General features: G+C 31.5%; 1 protein-coding gene across 1 annotated transcript; it reads left to right on the forward strand.

Annotated features, from left to right (window-relative positions):
• Positions 1–1,679: 1,679 nt before the first annotated feature.
• LOC129988489 (arrestin homolog) lies at positions 1,680–18,891 on the forward strand. Its single transcript, XM_056096729.1, has 10 exons — positions 1,680–1,960; positions 4,309–4,369; positions 5,831–6,093; positions 6,724–6,851; positions 7,987–8,207; positions 10,453–10,525; positions 12,649–12,792; positions 14,827–14,913; positions 16,195–16,263; positions 18,717–18,891. Exons 1-10 carry the CDS (start codon positions 1,913–1,915, stop codon positions 18,781–18,783), a joined length of 1,161 nt encoding a protein of 386 aa, XP_055952704.1. The 5' UTR covers positions 1,680–1,912; the 3' UTR covers positions 18,784–18,891.
• Positions 18,892–21,291: the final 2,400 nt, after the last annotated feature.

Consider the following 21,291-nt stretch of genomic DNA (forward strand, 5'->3'; position numbering starts at 1 on the left):
TTCCAAAATTATTTCTTCTGCGGCAGCAACGCGCCGTGTACCAGCTTGTAAAACATAAAAACGATGTGAGCGTCTTGAATAGTACCTGAGAGGAAACATCCGAGTGCGAAAGATCAAATCTTTGACAGGAAACATTTTACTTCTTCAATGGCCGGATGTAAAACTAGATTCAATTTCTTTAAATAGTACCTTAATCCTGTTAGTCTTCGTCTTACAAAATCCTCGCGATACCTTTGGATTGCATTTCGATTGATTTTCAGTTCATCTACGTTGTGTCTTAAGGACTTAGCTGCAGCTTCGAGCATAAAAACGGCATTTCTTTAATGTAACATCAATCGAGTACAACGTTTGATTTTAGAGATAAAAGAAGATTTCTTCCCTCGTACATTTTTTATCCCTAAACGTATCTGCACATATATGTTTTCTTCTAAATACGTCTGAATAAGATTTGCTGAAGGCCGGACGACCAGAAATATCCTCGATATCTCACTATTTGTTTGACGAATCCATATAATTACCAGCAATCGCCGAGCCTTCAGTTTTCGTGTTCCCTAATTCTCAATAACGCCCTTTTGTCCACATCTTTTCCAACTTCGTATCGATTTCGCTAAGATTTCATCTACCCCGCATCACTCTTTGATTCACTAAAAACTGACCGTCTTCAAGTTTTGTAATATAATTTGAAGAAATGTCAAATAAATATTCTAAATCTATTATAAACTTCATGTTTTGACCAAAAGCGGTCATTTTATTTCTCATATACATAGAAAAGATATTGTAATTGTCAAAAAAATTTTAACTAAGTTTTACGTTTCAGATATCCTAGAGTTTAAAAAACAAAATTTTTTGCATTATGTGAATCTTCTCTCCTACCTATCCATGGCAAAAATAATTAAAAAATGCATTGAACTAAACGGAAAAACAGTTTACCACTTCTACCGTGATGGGGGAAAAAATTTCAATTTTTGATTTGAACATTTCAGGTCATTAATTGTAGTTTGCATTAATTTCAATTTGTCCGCCATCAATTTCCCCCCCCCAAAGGGGGGGGGGTTATATAGGGGAAGTTAAGCTATCACAATTTCCTAATGCCTTTTTTTTGTAATTTTATTTTAATACAGAATGGTTTTATTTTCGTTTAATTATTATTAAATGAAGCTTTTCTAATCTGATTAGCGATTCTGAACGAAGTTGCGCAGAAATACATCATAGTGATGAAATATAATGTATTTCTGATGAAATATAATGTATTAACAAGCATTAGATTTTTTAGAATTAATTGAAAAAAGTAGAAACGGCAGTTATGGAAATACGTTAATCGTATGATAGAGTTAATTTTTTTTTTCTGTTATATGTTTAAATAATTATATTTAATCAATATTTCATTCAAATATTCTGCAGACGTTTTCCGAACTGAGAAAAATATTTTGGATTTTTAAAAGTAATTTGCTGTTTAAAAATATATTTGGAAGATAAAAACTTTAAAAAAGCCCTACAAATCTATAAAAGGAAAAACAGTAAGCTTAAAAATATTTCAAAACATTTGCATTCTCTCTTTCTTTTCTCTCTCTTTTTTTTCCTCCTTGGCTCAAATTGGCAAATTCGTCAGTCGCCAAATATGTGAAGTACGACGCCAAATGGATGTGATGCAGAAACCATAACGAAAGCATTTCCTCTGCTGGATGGTGCTGCATTTAGTGTTGGCATTTCTTGCATCTTCCAGATCAGCTGGGGATTGTTTTTTTTCTCGCAGCCACCGAAACCTATGAAGGTCTAATTTTAATCGAATCAGCGGAAAGTTCGCTTCCTCCTCCAATCGATCTGCAGAATCCCCTCAAGGCTTCTAATTGGATGAGACAGTATCGTACACTTGTTTGATTTCGAACCCTCATACCGATCTGGGACTCCGAGGATGGTGGCCACCTGCCGAATCTACAAGAAGGCCTGTCCTAATGGGAAGGTAAACACATTTTTAAAATGGATCGATCTGTACTTATCTATTTTTAGATATCCTTCAATAGCAATCACATTTTTTCGAGTAGATCGAATATCTTTAAAAAATTTAAATGAAATTGATTTCTTAGACAATTCGGGACAAGATCAAGATTTTCATACGAAGAATCTTAAATTTTGAATAATAATAAAGAAATTATTTTTACTACTAATAAAAGAAAATATGTTTGTATGAGTCATTAGGAATGCTTGTTTTGGTGCACGATAGAACAGACTGGTGGTGGGAATGTGTTTCGCAGAATGATTTAAAAAATTTTTTAATTGTAATTTGAATTAAATTACAATTCATTAATTAAAATTACATTTAAGCAATAATTTTTTTTACCGCGATAAATATTACTGCATAAAATTCATTCGATTACTGTACAAAATTCATTTTATATTTTTAATTTTTTTAAAAAAATGCCTTTTTTGTCACCAATTTAGTTGTGCATTTTTTAAAAATATGTTTTTGCCTAATTTTCAACTATGTATCACTTCTATTGCCAATTTCCAACACTATATTTCTTTTCATAATTTTAATTAATTAGAATAAATAAAATTAATAGAAAATAATAAAAATCAATTAATAAAAATTTAATTTAACAAATATTCAGCAAAATTTTGATATTTTTTTCTCAACAGCATCTGACAATGTTGCAGATCAAAAATAACTTATATACAATCTAAAAATGCAAATTGTTTTTTCAATGATATTAATTTTTTTGCAATATGATTTTTTTTTCTATTGCCCCAAAATGAAGATATTAATCGTTAGTCGCTAGTAATGAATAAAAACATTTTGTGTTATAATTTATTTCATACCACAGATATTTAAAATTTTTCTTCCTTATTTTGGCTATTTTTGTCCATTATTAAAAAAAATCCGTTCTAAATTTTGGTAAGAATGGATTTAAACATCTATTCTAAATTTTAATTTGGAAACAACTGTTTATTCGTACTGATATTTCTATTCAAATTTTATCCGAATATGATTGAAATAAGAGTTTTAATTCAATTAATGCTTCATTTTGTAGCAATGTGACGTTTTATTTTGGGATAGATATCGTAATTCGGAATCATGTTGAGATGATGAGGACATACCATTTCTTTCTCTCCTACTTGTAAGAGATACCAGCAGAAAGCACGCTGTGTGACCCCAACCTATTTAGCATGCTCTAAACCTCGATAAGTGTATTACAACGCCGTGTAATGCGGGATATTTCTTAAATTGAATCTTAATTAATATATAACTTGTCATCCCTGTCACAAAATATTGTAAATAAAATTTTAAATGTCTCTTATGTATTATGTCAATTTTTTTTATCCAATATATAAATTAAATTTATGAAATAATAGTAGAATATGAACATAGTTTAAATAATATTTTTTTTATTTAATAACTTGTCACCTCAGATGACCAGCTGGTTCGCTGAGAGTATTGATTATTTTAATTTCAGAAAAATCCTTTTTTAAAACTCCATGTTCATGACACCGACAATTGTTTTATATTAAAGTTGTGTTATATTTTCTTAGTCAAATTCTGTTTATCGTACGCATGGATCTTCTAAATTTCGCGATACTGTAACTTCACTTTTTTGTCTTAAAAAACACAGATGTTTTTTTTTTATGTTAAACACAATCCTTCTTCTTTGGCTATCAACAATGGAAGAAAATCCTGCTATTAAGTGTTTAATGAGACAATGAAAACGGTTTAAATGTTAGGGCTGCAATTGGCAAGAAAAAAAAAATATTTTAAAAAATTGCCAAAATTCGGCAAACATTTTCATGATTATTAAATTGACATTATTAAAAAAAAAACCTTTTTTTAAGTTTGAAACGGTGTAAAATTTATTTTTGTCCAATAATTTTTTTGGAAGTTATAGTGGAAGGACGCCAAAATGGAGCTTCATTTTTAATTAAAATACTAATTGAAATTTAAAAAAAACCGTTCCGAGATGCACATTGCCAGCTTCCAAGGTATAAAATGTACCAATTTTGGTAGCTGTATTCAAATATTTAATCCCTCCCACTTGTTTTTGCTATATTACGAAGCATAAAACTTTCGTGTGTTGATTCATTTTTATCTTCCTGCCTCTGAAAATGACAATCTGTGCCTTCAATGCCGATCGCGGTTTTACCCAATAACAACAATTTTTATTCGATGTCAAAAAGAGAGGACACTTTTTTTTATGGAGGCGTGAGAAAGTTTCCGGAAGGTCTCTCCCACTGACTTTATTTTTTCTTAATAAGTGCTGACTATTTTTAAAATCGGGATATTTCTTTAGCTATATTATTATTATTTCTTATTTTAAGGTTACCCTTTATCTACCAAAAAGGGAATACATTGACCACATCACTTCTGTGGATCCTATTGGTAAGTTGAGAATCTTTTGAATATGCATTAGTATCTCCACGTTTCACTGTAAATGCAGCTGAATTAGATGGTGAATAACCACAAACAGCACATCCCAACCCTGACTCAGTATCGGGAGTGAAATGAATAATTTGGCTTTTCTGATGTTTCTCAATTCACAGCGATGGACCCATTAATCAAGCAAACAATACCTCTATTGTACAGAACAAGGAAGCGAGAGTCTTGTTTCTAAGTTGTAATTTCCTATAATGGTAACTAAAAAGCTAATTTGTCTTGTCTTTTTTTTTATTTTAAATATAAAAGTATTCAAAATTATTCCAGAAAATTTAGACGTTTGAACATCCATCGAATGTTTGTGACTTTTCTTTTCGGTGTAGTTTAATTTTCTATTATTTATTTCCCATTATGAAGCAACAGAAGGTTGATTTTTTGGCGTATATTTAATTTTGAATCGTGGTCAGACGACAGTCTTAACAACTGAGCCGGTACGCCTTTCCCGTCTCCTAACTTCAGAGTCACAGCTGTAGGAAGAACCTTTAACTCACAAAATCAGATTTGGATTATACCAGCCCGATACATACAGCAGTTTTTCAGTTAATTTGATTTCGACTTCTGATTCCAAAGCTACCAGAACACCAAGGAACATTTTTTATGAATGTTTTAATTTGATGAATATCTTGTAAGAAATTTGTTATTTTAGGATGTATATTATGCAGGTTATCTATTGAACTTCTTCTATCCCAATTTAATTTTAAAATGGCAAATACAAATTGGTATCTAAATATCAGAAACTAACCATGCGCTTAAAAGGTTAAAAAAAACCACCCTTGCGAGCAATAATGTTAAAAGCAAAACATGTAAAACGCGCATTTGATTGGTAGTGACTTTTCAAAGCCGGTGACGTAAAAACTCACTCAGTAGAACAGAAGATCATATTTTGAACGATAACCATTAATTTGATAACGTAGAATATTACGAATACCGAAAATAAAAGCATCCGCTAATAACTAATTGTTCTGTTTCATTTCTAACGCTTTTCTGGCATAAAAGTATTGGAAATTATGGTCAAACAAATGCGTTCTATGCACAGAACAGAACGCCGTCTCATACCCCCGTATCGGCGACCATTCTGCCGCATTATTATGTTTAATTATGTTGTGTTTCGTATTAAATCGAAGCTTCTTTACAATTTTATAATTGACATTTTACTCATATCTTGTTCCATTTCCATGAAAGGAATGCTGACTCCGTTGTTTGTCGTCAGATAGAGCTATAACCGACCTCACTATGCAACGCTTGGTTACTTTATTATACTTGAACACCAAGTTTATGGCAATAATTGTCGCCGTTCTCAAGTTAATGTAGGGTATATGAACATTTCATAGGCACTGTGAACTTATTATTTTAAGTTGTGTATTAAATGTTCATTGTCTTTATGTATGTATTTTTATGGTATGACAGAGGGCATCGTATTGCTGGATGATGAATATTTGAAGCAACGACATGTCTACGGTCATGTGATCGCCACTTTCCGCTATGGCAGAGAAGATGATGAGGTGATGGGGCTGAAGTTCGTGAAGGAGCTCTACTTGGCTTCAGAACAGATATATCCACCGCCTCTGCAGGATGATGGACAGCCCATGCCTAGCGCTCAAGCGGTATCCAAGACACAGCAGAAGCTCATGGAGAAGCTCGGCTCTAATGCCTACCCCTTCACTCTGCAGGTGAAATTTATCATTTCTATAATTCTTTATGAACTTCACTTTCTTATTTTAGAAGGAATCAAGTTTTCGTTGCCTTACACGTAAACCGTGCTACCGTGCCTTATATCAATTTTTGAAACAGCATCAAGTATGGTAGTTTCTTTTTGGAAATACTACCTTTTGCATTTGTTCTTATGATTCGACATCTGAAAAATCTCTGCACATCTTCTCTTATTATGATTGGTAGAGCCTAAAAGCCCCTTTCTTTCAAAAATTTATACCTAAGAGTTGTTTATGTTAATTTATGAGTATAATAACTTAATTGTTTTGATCGTATTTGAATAGACGAGAAATATTGTGTAGGAAGGGTGAAAATCTCGGTTAGATAATCTATTTTAAAAGAGGAAGAGATAGTGAGTGGAGAGTGAAAATGTTCATAATTTTCTATAATTCCTTAATTGCTGAAGATGGAAATTAGAAATTCTAATTATCTATCATAATGAATAAATTTTATTCTGAAAATTTATTGATGACTATCACCTATTAGAAGTTAAGAATCGATTTTAAAGTTGTAATTAACCTTTTATTGATCTCATTTTTTTGTTTTTTCATTGCTTATTTGTTTGTTTTTTATTGCCTTGCCTATTTTAGCTTCCAGAGAACGCGCCCCACTCCGTGGTGCTGCAGCCCGGCCCAGAGGAGCAGGGGCAACCTTGCGGTGTGTATTACGAAGTCAGGATCACTGTTGGGAACTCTCAGCACGACAAGGGGCACAAAAGGTGAGCTTTTATCAATAGAAATATTGCCCATATTTGCATGAACATTAATTGTTGAGCGCGAGATAATAAATAGGCAAAATAGGCTTCTTCCAAAGTACAACACTGGTCTGCAGAAATCCGAGATCTGCAAGTCCTTTTTTTTTGCGGTATTTTCAAAATATCATGCATTTGATCTTGTTGGAATAAAATCGTTTAGGTTTTGCATTATTATTCTAAGAGCTTTACAAATTATATAATTTTTTATAATTTAAATTGTTTGATTATAAAATTGAGTAGTATTTAGATGATTTTAAAAATGCTTTGATATTTCCTTTATATTTTATTTAAACTTACTTTTATATTTTAATTTTCTTATAGGCGAATTATTGTAACTTTCTCAAACATAAAATGAAATAAAATATTTTCTTCTTTAGTTTTTTAAAATTTACTACTTAAAACTGCATCTATAGAAATTAAAATTAAAATCAATAAAAAATTATCTGGCTTAATTGTCAGTTTGGGAAGAAGAAAAGAGTTTTAAATGAAAAAAATTGAAAGTGAAAAAAGGTGACCAGCTTTGCCTAAGATCCCCAAAATACTTAATTCATCATAGGTTAAAAAAAAAAATACATTTCACAAAACTGCATACAAATCCCTAGGACAAAAATGATTGGAATAATTTAACCTTTTTTTGCTTGGTGTGTTGAAAAAAAATTGGTCAAACATTGGCACTTGTCCGTGATAATCCCCCCAAAAATAATAAAAAAGTTATTAAATTACTATACAAAAATATTTTTGCTCTATTTTAAGAATTAAAATATTTTTCGAAATTAATAAAAAATAGATAAAATATTTATATCAATGGTATCAATGAGAATATATAAATATATATTTTTAATTTTAAGTTGGCGGTTTTAATTTTAAGATAATGTATTTTTGTGAAACAGTGCCGTGGGGAAAAAATCAAAATTTCGCTTGAATTTAATTAATTACAATTCTTATAAAATTTTTAAAATATCGCTTTAATATGCCTATTTCTACTACCTCCCACCCTCCACCCAAAGTTTAGCTATGCCTCCTATATGGAGCTAATACACACACATTTCTTCTTCATTAGTAGTAGAGATAAAATGTTGTTTCGATTCGTCCGTTGCAGGAACTCGGTGTCGATGTCGATTCGCAAGGTACAGCGTGCCCAGCTCGTCGGCAGTCGTCAGCCGTGCTCCGTCATCAAGAAGGACTTTCTGCTCAGCCCGGGACACTTGGAACTTGAAGTGACGTTGGACAAGCAAGTCTTTGAGCTCGGAGATCCGGTCGCCGTCAACATCGCCGTCAGAAATTACTCCAGCAAGACCGTCAAGAGGATCAAAGTTTATGGTAAATAAGTATATCCCTTTCCTTCCACCAAAGTAAGTATCCACAACAAAACACAATTTCCTAATTTATTTCATCATTGAAATTCATTTGATCTGGATACAGCGGCAGATGCATGAAAGGAGGTATGAGACATAGGTTGTAAAGATTCTCAAATGCGACTTAAAAATATCCATACTTTGTAAAACACAAGAATATAATTTCACTTGCAAATGTATATTTAAGGAGATCGAAAATAAGTAGAAACCGGAAAACAATGGGGATATAGATCCCCTATGCACCAGTCTTGAGGGGAGGTATGGAGGTAAAACAACAGTACGTTTATTCCAATTTTACTTTTTTTGCTATTAATAAAAAGAGAAATTACTACATCCTCTAAAATATTCGAACTCTAGATTTTGACGAATCTCCACGTTTCATAACCTCTTTGAATTTGAAAACACATTTTTAGAATAATATAAGTTCTCTTTATTGTGCAAGGATTAACTCAAAAATGCTTCGAGATAGCCGGAAGAAATTTGTCACGAGGCTTTTATATCAAATTTATAGTTTTCTACTCAATTTTAAACGAAATCCATTCCCAGAAAGTTCGTCTGTCCCTATTGCAGAGTGATAATGAACGCCATAACTTCAAAACTCAAACTAATAGAAAAACAGAATTTGGTAAATTTTTTTTATTTAAAGCGTAGCTGCGTATCAGATTTTAAGCCAAAACTATCAAAGGGTGATTGTTTATCATTTTATATTTTCGCATTCATATAAAAGCAATAACTCAAAAACGCAACGACTGAAATAAATGAAATTTGGTGCGCAATCTTTCACTAAAAATGTAATTCTGTATCAAATTTTATTTTCAATCAATCGATAAATAAAAGCATCCAAAATGCATATTCTGTTTTCTTGATTATAATACAAAACACAAAATTATCATGTACCAGACTTCGCAAATAAAAATCATGAGGTTCACAGCCTCATGAGTGCTAGTCCTCAAAGTCCTCAATTTTATGGGGGAGAAAGGGGAATAGGATATATATTATAGAGTATGGAAGAAAATTTTGGAAAATTTACGCCCAGAAAATTCACCTCCTCACTTTCTCGTATAGGAAGTATAGAGAAAGTATTTTAATCGTCAAAAATTTCGAACTCGAGATTCTGATGAACTCAAAAAGCTATTTGAACACGAAGAATGAAATTTGATGTATGGTCTTTATGCCAAATTTCTAGATCTCTGTAAAAAATATGTGCAAAATCCGTTCAGAGGAATTCATTTATACTGCCTGGCTGTTGGAATATAAATGAACTCAATAATTACTAAGCGAAAAAGATAGATAAAATTCGATGCACAAATTTATCCTCTATGGTATAAGCAACTATCAAATTTTGAACCAAATACAAAGCGAGTTTGACAGTTTGTACTTTCAGAAGCAGCCGGCATCTTGGCGTAGGGGTAGCGCTTCTTCCACGTGATCTGAACGTCCTGGGTTCGAGTCCCCGTTTGGGCATAGTTGTTGTTCTATCTGTGAGATGTGTGAATGTGCCCTCATGTAAAAAGGGGTTCTGCAAGCGAATGAGTGATGTGTGAGTAGTAAAGTCGTACTCTTGGCCCTAGTTGGCGCTACTAAAAAAACAAGAGACGCTGCCCCACCGGCTTAAAATCGCTGTCTTCGTAACAGCGGGCTTGTCTGTGGCAAGTGCCATAAGAAACAACAACTTTCAGAAACATGTGAAAAAGTAACTAAAAAACGCAATGATTTAAATGCATCAAATTTCGTCTGTGATTTTGAGATTGCATTTATAGTTCTGTATCAAATTTTTGTTTTCATTCGTTTCGAAAAATGAGGTTAAAACACAAATTCGATTTTCGAGTTGTATTAGCCATGCCAGAAATTAATTGTCAAAAAAATTCGCCAAGGATTACACGATAGATTGAATAAAAATGTTTTCATAGTCAAAGATCAATATTTCGTAATTATCGTTTGCAAATGGTATACAAAGTATTTTCAGACTTGTCCAGAATTGTATACGGATTGAAAGAGATAGCAACTTTTTCAGAGAGTAGAAAGAAAGTTTTGAGGTGACTACTCTAGCTGGTTTCTTTTCGACATTCGCATTCATTTTACTTAAATTGTTTGCAATATGCAGAAATGTATCTTGCATAAATAGCTGCTTGTATTTTGCTTGTGGTGAAATAATCTGTTGGTAGAATAAAATATCCTTTTTTTTTTTTCTTTTTTCCCCCCTATTTCAGCTATTCAGAACGCTGATATCTGCATGTTTGCCAGCGGTCACTGCAGAACTATCATTTCTACACTGGACACTGAGTAAGTCGTTCCAATCCTTTTTCTCGACTAGTCCTTTGTGATTTTCTTCTCTATTCAAAATGTTCTATTTTAGAGTAATTTACATTATTTATTTAAAAAAAAAATGGAATATTATGTAAGTGTGTGCCTAAAGACTTTTTATACAAGCATGAATATGATCATGCATTAAATCTATTGTAGTAGTAAATAATATGCTTCATTCTCTTTTCAATCTATTGTTTCCAATAAATGTAATTATTAATTTTGGTAATGGTAATTATGTCAAAAAGATGATAATAATAATTTTTAGCAATGGTAGAAATAAAATGGCTAAATGCATTCTAATGCAATAAACAATACTCATCGGATGCAGTGGTAGACCAAGCAAGAACTGATTTTTGGCCACTAGGTTTAATGAGGTTGCACGAAAATTGGTATCATAAATGTTATTAGCCTAGTTACCAAGGATATTTTTAATTTATTCATAAATTTGTAAAAAAAAATATTAATGTTTTTTTAATATGAAAAATACGAATTATAAAATTTTAGCGTGTTTATATCAAATTATTAAAAATATTATTCAATAAGTAGAGTATAACTAATTACATATTTTTAATACGTGGGAATATTAATTATCCATTTAACTACTTACATTTTATTCCATTTAAAATGTTGTGGAAAATAAAATTAATTTTTACTATTTAAAATTTTGGGAGTTTATTATTTCAAGAGAAACAAAAAGTTTAGAATTTTATTACTTCTGCTATTTTTTCCACGATGGACTTTTTAAAAAAATAAATAAATAAAAACAGATATGTTTTCACGAAGTTGTTAAAATAAAAATATAAACTTCTTAAAATAAATCATCTACATATTAATTAAACTGAAAAATGGATGGAATGTGAAACTAGTTGATTATTTATTGATAGAGGAACCTCATAAATCTTAAAAAGTCTACATCTGCCACTGTATAAGTGTAAAATTCTAAAAAAAATTCTAAAACATTTATCCATTTATTCAGCAAATAGTGAAAGATGAATGATGACAAAAAGTAATTAGTAATTATCCAAACATTAGATTGGCACCTGCATCATGGTAATTCATTTCCTTATGTTTCCACAATTATCGCGTAGTAACTGAGATAAAATATTGAACATGTGTCATATCGTCCATACAATCCGAATCCAGCTCTATGTGACATTTTATTGTTTCTTCAATAGTAATTGATTCTCCATGCCAGAAATATATATCAGCAAAGAATTGTTTTGAAGATACTAAGGGTGGTTCTAAGGTGAAGATTATTAAAAAACGCACTCCAGTATGCATGTTTATGTCAAATTTGAACTGATTGGACCAAGTATGCATAATTCGAGGAATATCGCTTAGGAAAATATCATATCTAATTGAGCTTTATTTAATATATTAGGTAATAAACATATTTTCTTTCTGCTTTTGATTTGTCCTTGTAAATCAACTTATTTTTTATAAGAAAATAAATTAAACAATGTAAAACTAAAAAAAAAATATTTTAAAAACTTCATTTTAAGCACTTACGAATTTTAATAACTTTAAATAAATAATAATATAGTTTTATAATTTTCATTTTTTTAAATAATGCAAATAATAACAACCCTTTCCCATTATTCAATTAATACAGTTGTAGCTAGGTTTGTGCAAAAATAATTACATTTCTTTCTTTGTGAAATAAAGAATTAATTTTGGAATAGATAATGATAATTAGAAATGAAATACATTAATGATTTTTATCAATGGTGTTCTTCCTATTTAGGTTGATAACAGTTTGACTGATAGCAATTTTTGCACATTTATTATGACTCATAACATTTCTAGTTCTTATATTTAAGAAAAAAAACTAAACCAAATGTGATTTCAGTAAATCATTATCATTGACTTTTACCATTCAAAGAATTTGCGATAACTTAAATAAGAGATAATTTGATGGTGAGAAGTCCAGGTTTCATGATGAATGCAATGTCACTTCTCGATTAAACATCAGTCACTTTTCTACGAATCACTAAAGATGTGCATGATACCCTGATGTCATGAAAAAACAAATTCCCAATTAAGTTGAAAGATTCAGAACCTGTTTTTTCATCTTCACATATATATTTCATTTTTTGCAGATCCGGCTGCCCTGTGTCCCCTGGAGGAACACTCCACAAAGTGGTGGAGATCTACCCTACTGCAGGAGACGCCCTTATCACAAGAGGCGTCGCTTTGGATGCTCCCATTGGAGATGAACTTCAAAGTCTTGCCTCCTCCACAATGTGAGTGTTCTGTTTTTTCTTCTGTGTCTTTCAATGCTAAGAATGGGAAAACGGAGACTATTCCTATATATCTTTCACTTTTTTAATGATACATTATTACTAACCACCAATAAATATAATTTACTTAATGCAAATTATTTCTGACCTGCCTTTAAAGAAGAAAAATTTATTTATAGAATCTAAAAGTTTTGAAAGCTTCCATAGTAATGGATATAGATGCAAGTTTAATGGTGCCGATCTGTGGAATGTCCTTGTTAAGATTATCGTCAGGAATAGTGGTATAAATATTTTTAGTTATACATCACCAGAGAAATCAATAGTATTAATTATCTAGATTATTAATTGTCAATATTTTACAAAGCGTTCAGTCATTGCAATCAGAACTAATATTTTTCTCACTCAACCGTTCTCTTGAAGAAATGTGTTCTTCCATGCTTCTTCCTTATACATTTTTGATGCCATTCCACTACCTCTCTCTACGTTTATAATGGTAATGTACGTGGAACAGATATCGCTATTATTCCTTACTGCCGAATGGCAACTGTCAAATGTGAATGAATTCCGAAAAATGAATTTCAGATTTCTTCACTAAACATTTTTACAGCTGCAGTGATTTCAGTGGTTCACTTAGCTAATTAATGTAGCTGAAAAATGCTATTATAAATGTCCTGGAGAGTCTTCACAATGTTACCAAAAAGAGAGAAGAATCTAGAGGGAGGAAGATATAAAAGAAATCAAGAAATAGGCGTGAAACAAAAAGTTTAATAGAGCGCAAAAATAGACTTAACCATCGCCTAATGGATGATCGTTATGACTTGCGTATGGAAATCGCTGTTCATGTCTTCCAAAACAATTATGATACAAAAATTATTCTTATATTAGCTTAAAGCTTTAAAAAAAAAAAAAAAAAAAAAAAAAACTTTTTAATGATATTAAACTTATCTCCGTAAAAAATTTTTCTTAATTTTAATAATAATTTTTTATTCAATTTATTACTCAATCTAAACAATGACTTTAAATACGAATCTGCGATGCGGCTTCCCAGCATAGTGAGTTCTATAGGAGGTCCCAGAGCTTGGCGACAAACTTGGCGACTTTGGTGCCAAAATAGATTATACCCGAAACATCGAGAATTTTCCCGATACGTCCAGTAGGAACCGAGTTACGCCTCGAACGTTCCTGATAGGTTGAGAGGCTTCTAGCCCCGCCTCCTGAGACCTATAAAAGGAAGTAGCCGCAGCTGCCGAGCAGTTGCGAACCAGTGGAGTCGAAGAGTAGTCGGAAGCGAAAGAGTAGTCGTCGTGATGGACCAGATCGGAGTCGTAGTCGTGGACCAGTGGAGTCGTCGTCGTAGTCGGAACCGACGGTAAAGAACTGGCCTTCCAAAGATAAGTGGAGCAGCGACAGAGTAAAGCTAGTGCTGAACTAAGCTGTGTGCTACTGTCTGCAGTAGAATCTGTTGTACACGTCTCGGCTGAAGATAATCGTCTTCTGTGCTGTATATAGTTGTCGTCTTTGTGCTGTCCTGTGTGTCTTCGTATAAATAAATGTCGTTGTTTTATTTTCTACTGCCACCTGGTGATTGAGCGTTCTTCACACCATATAACTCCCTCTATCCAAACGAACCCCGGAAATTCCGTAACAATACTTTAAATATTATGATGGAACTTAAATTCATTCACCAAAACATTCAAATGCTTGCTTTTAATTCCGTAGAAGGATTTTTTCTTCACTTTTACTTCACTTTTATTTCTTAATATACTATAAATTGCTATAAATTAAATATATATATTAATAATAATTGCTATATATAATTGCTATAAATTAAATATATAAAATAAATATATTGCTTTGCTATAAATTGATTTGATTGAATTCATGTTTTTCAGTCGTATCATAGAAGATGCATTTTTTTAAATGCTTTCCATATTATTCATTTAATAGCCTTAGGCGAATAAGCTAGCCATAAAGGCTGCTAATTCAATGTTAATTAAGTTAATATGAAAGTTGATAAGCATGAAACTTTTTTTACAGACTCCCCGAAGACCAGGAAAAGGATCCTTTTGGAATAATCATCTCTTATTCCATCAAAGTTAAACTCATCCTCGGAGCACTAGGAGGGTAAGGCAATCCAGTTCTTGAAATTCCTAAAATTTTACAATAAACCCGTGTTTCTTAAACAGTTTCCACTTGCAAATTATTTTCGGTTACCTTTTCTTTTGAGAAAATTTTTCGTATTTTAGCTACGAATTTCAATTAAATATCTTGGAGAGTACTGTTTATTATATATTTTTAAGAAATTGTGGATATTTATGAAATATATATGGGATAATCGGTGTAGATATACGGGTTTGGTTTGGTTATATTAACGTCTCTTTTGAAGCAACACTAGAGCTATTTTGGGATGGACCTCGTAATTTTGAACCTCGGTCAGATGACGAGGACGACACCTGAGCTGGCACCCCCCTCTCCACACCACACCACACCACACCAGCGAGAGGACGTTTGGTCATGACGAATTAAATGTGCAACAGACCCCCTTACACGACGGTTCTTCGGTGGAATCGGGTCATGAACCAGAAACCCCCCGGTTCCGAAGCCGAGACCTTACCACCAGGCCACCGCGGCCTGTAGATATACGGGAGATTGGTAGGGCAAGTTAAAAACAGTCGAAGTCATTCGAAAAATATAATAAAGGTCTTTTATTACAATCATCAAATAAATTTCAATGTCAAGGAAAAGCGATAAACGCTTTTCATAATATAAATATTTTCCGTAATATAAATATTTTCAGTTGATGTTTTACGTCATTCCGACCCATAATTATTTGGGAAATATTATGAGGGAAAAAGCATATACCATGAATGAATGTCAAATCATAGAAAGAAGTTGCCAAGTTAGTGCCTAAAATTTTTATAACCTGAAATTGGGAATAAAGGGAAATATAAAGAAATTAAATTTAAAACTAACTTTGAATTTATTAAACTTTAAAAACAAATTGAAAGAAATGAAATTGAAATCACTGAAAAATCAATTTTTTAAATTTCAAAATGACGTAAAAATGTTTTTGAGATAATTTTAATAACTTCATAATTAATTAAAAGTTCAATCAATATTTTTAGACTTTTGCTATTTTTAATGAATATTTATTAATTTAGAAGTAACAATATGATCGATTTGACATCGAATTTCAGCCGTTTTGAGGCTTTTGAATGATTTTTGCAAGACATTAGACCCAATTCTGACATAGTATCCAACCTTTAAGCATCTGGTGTTAAAATTCAATCTAGCATGTATTGCTTGCATGGTTTCAAATCATATTATAAATAATACAAGAAGTTTTTTAATGTTGTTCGCTTATTAATATGTGTCCATTGATCTGATGTGTTTTTTCCCTTGCAGAGAAGTGGTGGCCGAACTGCCCTTTGTGCTCATGAATTCTGGAGACAATAAAATAGCGGTTGAAAATACGTAAGTTTAAATACAACAGTCACTGCAGTTTTACTTGCATTCGTATAAAATTCCCATCATTAACATTTGCTAAGTAAGCTCCAAACAGAAGTGCCTGTAAAGATATGACTACTATCAAAATTCGTTAAAGAAAATATATTCTTGGTATCATAGATTAGGAAGATACTTACTGCTGTATAGAGGTACTAAACTTCATTCAAGTTGAAGGAAAATTTTTTTCTCTTTTTAATTTTCTGGCATCGCATGACGTTATATCTGAGTTTGTAGCATTTGGCATTCTCGCAACCTCTCAGGGAAACAGAAGAGTGCATCCAAAACATTATATGGCAAGCCGATTTAGCTCTAGGGTGATAGCACTACAATTCTATGGATTTCTTTCCAAAAAATGATTCCAAAAATATATCATGAACATATGGCTTAAATATAGGGTAGTCACTAAATACTATAATATATCCAAAAATAAGAATTAATTTTAAAATTTAAATAATTTAATTTTTTAATTTTTAATAAAAACTACTTTTTTTCGCGGCTTCTGAAATTGGCAATTTTCTATAGTAGCAGACGAATTTTTTTTCAAAAAGCAAAAATTTAGAATTATTTTAAAGATGGAAGTCAAAAAAATAATGGTCAAACGGGTTTTTATCTACAAGGTTATTTTCTATAGGAAAAATACTTAAGAAATTAAAAAGCTTTGAATTTAATAAGGCATATATTTATAAAATTATAAAGGGCTTATTAGATACTAATAGCTATAAATATTGACCATAGGTATGGTCTTTCGTGCTCATCGTACAAATGAGCGCATTCAAACGAATTCATCTAAAAAAATACGAAGAAATCCATATTTTACAAATAAAATGGTTGCAGAGAAAAATACTACCAAGAATTATGCATGCCATATCACAAAAGGAAAGTTTCAGGCTTGATTCAGATATAAATATTAAAAAGATACAAAAATATCAGCAACTTCTGAATAGAAAGACACTAAAATTGTTGACAGAACTATATTTTTCGATGAGAAACTATTCCACATTAAACAACGTTATGATGCTAAATATGATATTATGTATTCAATACATTTCAATGATGCATATTTGTTAGAAAAAAAACTTTGTCTGCTGAAGTATCAAACAGAGAAAATTTGTCTTTGTGATTAATCGATAAAGAGGTAAAAATTAGTAAACAATTTTACAAACAAGGCACAGTGGCATGTATTTATTGCCAATTACTGACTTATTTTATCAAAATCAAAACTGCATACAAAAATAAGTTTTGCACCATCGCAACAGGCCGAATCAACACACTTTTCCGAGAGTCCCGATAATCGAAATAACTAAAAGTCCATTATAAAAATATATATTGAAATACACAAAAAATTTATTCAGTACTGGATTCTCTTTGCAATGAAATTTCTAAGACTAACACAAATTTTCTTATTATCAACAATAATTTCAAGAAATAACTGTAAATACAAATATAAAAAATAAATTTATCCATTTTCTTAACTAACAAAACTAAAATAAATTTAGACTTAACAGTTACCAAAAAACTAATGTGCGAAAATGTATTCTAATTTCGGAAGCGAAGTCTTAACATGACCTCCATTCATTCTAGTGGTATACGAAGTCAAACGTGAGAAAATCCAGAATGCTTTCTCGATTGTACCAGCAGTCTGAAAAAATGGTATGTCCATTTATTATGCATGTGGTGGGGGTCATTTCTTATATTTGTTTTGTTAGAGCATGCTAGCAGTTAGATTAACTAACTCTCCATTTTTAAATTTACAAACGATTCTTAACATTAATTTACAAACGATTCTTAACGAAAGTTTTATCTCCTAGCTCCTGAAATAAAATATAAGCTGCACTTCCATCCACGCTTGAAATATTGGATTTCGACTGATAAATGACTCGAAATTTTCTTTTCTTCTTTTTTCGCACTGTGAAGCATTAAAACAACTATAGAATATTTCTAATTATTTATTCTCTAGTCCAAGAACTGCTGAACATATTGAGAAATTATTATGCCAAATTCAAACAAAAAATATGTATTAGATTTCAATTTTGAGATTTTACGTAAAAAAATTTTACAACAGATAAGAATTAGTGAAAACAAGATTTAAGGATGTAAAACAGCATTAAAACAAAAATAAATGTAAATATAAAAACCAGTGTAACTTCCAAAAAAATGGACTTAGAAATAAAATTCAAACGGTTTTATAAAGAAAATTGTTCAAATATTAAAATGATTAAAAATTTTTAAAAATCCTATTTTTGCTAAGAATTAAAAATATCTTCGCTAAAAAAATGACTGATTTTCAGATTTCCTAATACCTATAATAATTAAATTTAAAATTAGAAAAAGTAATTTCCACTTTATAATTAATTTTTACCAATGAAAGTGCCTTTATAAAAATTGCTTTCATAACGATACATTTTATTTCTTCATTTCAGTACTCTCACTGCCAACCGGGAACTGTCTTCTGAATCCACCAAGCCCCTCAGCAAAAAGGAAGCATGAAAAAGAACAATTTAAAAAAATGACTCTAAAGACGATTTCAAAGAGAATAAATTATGTATCGCAGTAAAATTCCTGTAGAATAGAAAATAAATAACTTTTAACTCTTCAGTTTATTGTTATCTATATATTTTTTTGTTTTTACAGTATATAATTTACGAGTTTTAGATCAACATGTTAGCCAGAAAATTAAATTTTGCTTAGCTTGTTTGACAATGAACTATTTCATTACACTCGGTTAAGAAGTTAATATATTCTTGCGTGCACTTAACTTTTGACTGCTAACTGCTCTAAGTTGAAGCGCTTCGCATGGATCACTGAGTAATGAATACTTTTTTTTTGTAATATGGATCTTTACAGTCCGATATTAACACGTTATAATAAGTACACAATCCAATTACTATTATTTTTTCCACTCAAAAACGGATTCGGACATTTTTTTATTTTCTTTATATATTGTTTTTTCACCAACGGAAAAGTTTTAAAACGTCATAAGTTGATAATTATTATGTATATATATTTGGATAGTGAAAATTGATGAATAACAAATAATATAAATACTCTCTCTACATATGTACATATTTTCTTAGAAATACTCTCTCTACATTGTACTACCTATTTTCTTAGAAAATTGTACTCAGAATGTTACGATTACATAAGACACAATCAGGGCCGGCTTTTAGAGACTTATAAGCAATACATACTTCAGGGGGAAACATATTCCTCTTTATCTTGTCTACATCCGAAACACTAAATATTTTTTTATCGATTTTAATTTTATTTCTATATATGTAGTTCTTAAGTGATAATTATGATGATACACTGAAATAAAAAACGTATTCAAATGCTTCAAAATGTTTTTATAGAATATCTTAGACGGAAAAAAAAAATTAAAGTCTAAATCTGAATATAATTTTGAAAAGAAAAATAGACAATTTCTTTAATACAATGAAAATATATTGAAACAATATTTGTCAAAGTTGTAAATAAATCAGCCTACAGCAATACAATTTGTTTACGCTATTTTTTTTTTTTCAAATACGCTAGTTTGCAAGCTGATATGAAAATAATATGGGAAAATATGGAAATAGCTGATATAGAAAAAATTTCTAAGAATAAAATCTTGAATTTAAATGATATGTGGATTGAATTTGTGAAGCTCGAACCCATATATGGTCAGTCAAGTGAAATTATGACTAAATTATCTTGAAAATAATGCTGTAAAAAAATAGAAAAAAACTTCAAAGCTTCCCAAAGTTGTGGCGCATCTTGACAATTCCTTATTTGATAGCCGGTCCTGGACGTCTAGATACTGATAACCTGTATGCATTAAAGAGCCAGAAAAATTGTACAAGTGTGCATATACAAATACAGAAGCTATGCAACTAGTCAGCGTAATATGATACGGTAGGCATCGCTTATATAAGACAACAGTGTTTGGGATAGGTGTTAGACCGACTTTTGCTGATACAATGGCCGATTGTCAAGATTTAATTGATTTTCTACATGACGTCGACACACTAGATATGGGAGCATCTTCGAAATAGTGTAATTTGGATTTTCGAATATGACTTGAATAGAGTATCTGGTGAAACATCATATCTCCGATATCGGTGCGACTGAAAAAAAAGATCTTGAAAGAACAGGACCATCGACGACTGACGACACTCCTTAAATTATATAGACTTGCAACATATTCTCAAATTGTCATAGATTTTAATGCTGGGATATCAACAAGTATCAGAGTAAAACTATTCAAAATACCATCATTAATATGGCTTTTAAAGCCGAAAACCCCACTCGTGTGCCATTTTGATTGCACGTCACAAAGCTTTACATTTTGCTTGGGATCGCTAACACCGTTATTAGATTATTAAAAAACACATAGCCTTGCCTTAAAAATTTCGTTTCTAGTTGTATCGAGCGGATGGAGGTGTACGGATATCGAGACAACTTCATAAATCCATGGACGTTATATGTCAACAGGGGACGGTTCAATCTGATTGAGCCTCAGAGACTGCATGGGGCGTATGCATTTCGCTTGATATGGATCCCCTGATATGTCAAGAGATGACCATGAAAAGTGACAGGTAATTAAGCATCCTGTCCATTCACCTACACTCATTCATCGCCATTGTGCATTTTGACAATCCCAGCAGGACAGTGCGACACCCCACATGTCGATAATTGTTATAGAGTGATTCCAAGAACACTTTTCAGATACTTCTATTGGTCACCTAAATCCACATATATGAATATTATTGAATATATATGTGATGCCTTACAATGTGTTGTTCAGAAGAGATCCATCACATCGCACTCCTATAGATCTGTGGACTGCCCCCCGGAATTCATTATGCAAATTCGGCAGGGAGTGTACCTTCAGAGGTAGTAGAGTCGAGTCCATGCCACGTCGCTTTGCGGTATCTCTGTGTGCTTCTGGGGATAGGTAGGTAGGTACATGATATTAAGTAGGTTTTGAGTGAGATTACAGCTCATTGGGGCTGCTAG

This window comes from Argiope bruennichi, chromosome 10 (genome assembly GCF_947563725.1).
Source record: "Argiope bruennichi chromosome 10, qqArgBrue1.1, whole genome shotgun sequence".
NCBI lineage: Eukaryota > Metazoa > Arthropoda > Arachnida > Araneae > Araneidae > Argiope > Argiope bruennichi.

What these genes read in the sequence shown, in the direction of transcription:
- LOC129988489 (XM_056096729.1), top strand. Translation starts at nt 1,913, where the DNA reads ATGGTGGCCACCTGCCGAATCTACAAGAAGGCCTGTCCTAATGGGAAG. An exon ending in CACTTCTGTGGATCCTATTG is followed by an intron (nt 4,370 to 5,830) that starts GTAAGTTGAGAA and finishes ATGGTATGACAG; the next exon opens with AGGGCATCGTATTGCTGGAT. An exon ending in AGTCTTGCCTCCTCCACAAT is followed by an intron (nt 12,793 to 14,826) that starts GTGAGTGTTCTG and finishes CTTTTTTTACAG; the next exon opens with ACTCCCCGAAGACCAGGAAA.